The sequence below is a fragment of the Pygoscelis adeliae genome, unplaced genomic scaffold, assembly GCF_000699105.1.
Source record: "Pygoscelis adeliae isolate BGI_AS28 unplaced genomic scaffold, ASM69910v1 Scaffold1089, whole genome shotgun sequence".
NCBI classification, from domain to species: domain Eukaryota; kingdom Metazoa; phylum Chordata; class Aves; order Sphenisciformes; family Spheniscidae; genus Pygoscelis; species Pygoscelis adeliae.
The window spans coordinates 3,006-4,123 of NW_008825464.1; the positions used below are offsets into that span (position 1 = coordinate 3,006).

The 1,118-nt window shown below is 61.3% G+C and overlaps 1 protein-coding gene across 1 annotated transcript in view; it reads right to left on the minus strand.

Annotated features, from left to right (window-relative positions):
* Positions 1 to 39: 39 nt before the first annotated feature.
* Positions 40 to 1,118, minus strand: part of RNF115 (ring finger protein 115) — a gene marked incomplete at its 3' end in the record, with an annotated part of 7,601 nt that continues 6,522 nt past the window's right edge. The window contains exon 9 of the mRNA XM_009331209.1: positions 40 to 133. Within this exon, the coding sequence (XP_009329484.1) occupies positions 40 to 133 (94 nt within the window). The remainder of the gene's footprint in view (positions 134 to 1,118) is intronic.

Here is a 1,118-nt window from a genome sequence, read left to right on the forward strand (position 1 = left end):
CGGGAGTGGCGTCGGACACCGGCAACTGATTTCACCTACCAACTTGTTCCTGAGTTACTGTCACCGTCGGGAGAGAGGAGATCTTCTCTTTGTCGGCTGGAGGCGGTCCTGTGTTTTCCAGCTGCCCCAAGAGCTGCGGAGAAGAAAACACGCCGCGCTGAGGAGCAGGGACACGGCTCTGCCGCGCGGAGCACCGTCACGCAAACACGGAGCACGGAGAGCACTAGGTCCCAAAACCAGACAGCCGGGCAGGAGCCGCCCGGCACGGGCTGTCCCCGGGGGAGGCCTCTGGCCTGGTCCTAAAGCCCCTGAAGCGACAGGCATCGCCGGCTTCCCGGGCAGACCGCGCCGAGGCCAGAAACATTCCCGGCTGCCCAGAACGGGGCAAGCTCGGGCCGTTTCACCCTAGCTCAGATTCTCAGCGCGCAGGTGACCGTTCCCTCCTCTGCGGCACCGTTCTCGGTGTTCAGACCTTACTTTCACGCCTCCAATCTCGACAATCCCACTCCTAACGTCGTTGCCCTCCGGACTTTTTCCTTTTGCATCAGCTGAAGGGCTTGGGTGGGAAGGGGGGACATTGCCACGGGCACGGGAGAGGGTGCTAAGCTACTCCCGGAGGATTTTGAACCGAAAGGGGAGTCGGTAGAGGCGTTTTGAGAAGAGGGAGAACCTCGTGCCGCAGAAACGAGGGAGACCGAGCGCCTTCCGCCTCTCCCAAGACTTGACCAGGGTGTCAGGAGGAAAGAGGAGACCTCCCAGGGCCGTAAAGAGAAGCCTCTTTAGTCGAGTACCGCCACCAAACCGAGGGGCAGCCGTACCAAAGCCTGCGCTCGCGCGGGGTCTCTGGCGTCGAACGCAGGCTGAGCTCGAGCTGCAGCGGCGGTGCGGACAGCACCTCTTTCCCAGCGTTTCAGTTTCATGACTCATAGGAATTTTATACTGTTAAGACCTAGATTCACCCAGCAATCGGCTCAAATGCGTTCAAGCACGGTCAGGGAGAGCGTCGAGAGTCATTTGCCGGAGCCTCATTTAACTTTGAAGGCCACGTTAAGACGCCTGGGGTGACACGGACCCCCGGGGTGGGCAGGGCTGCCGCTCCGGACCCAGCGGAGAGCCGA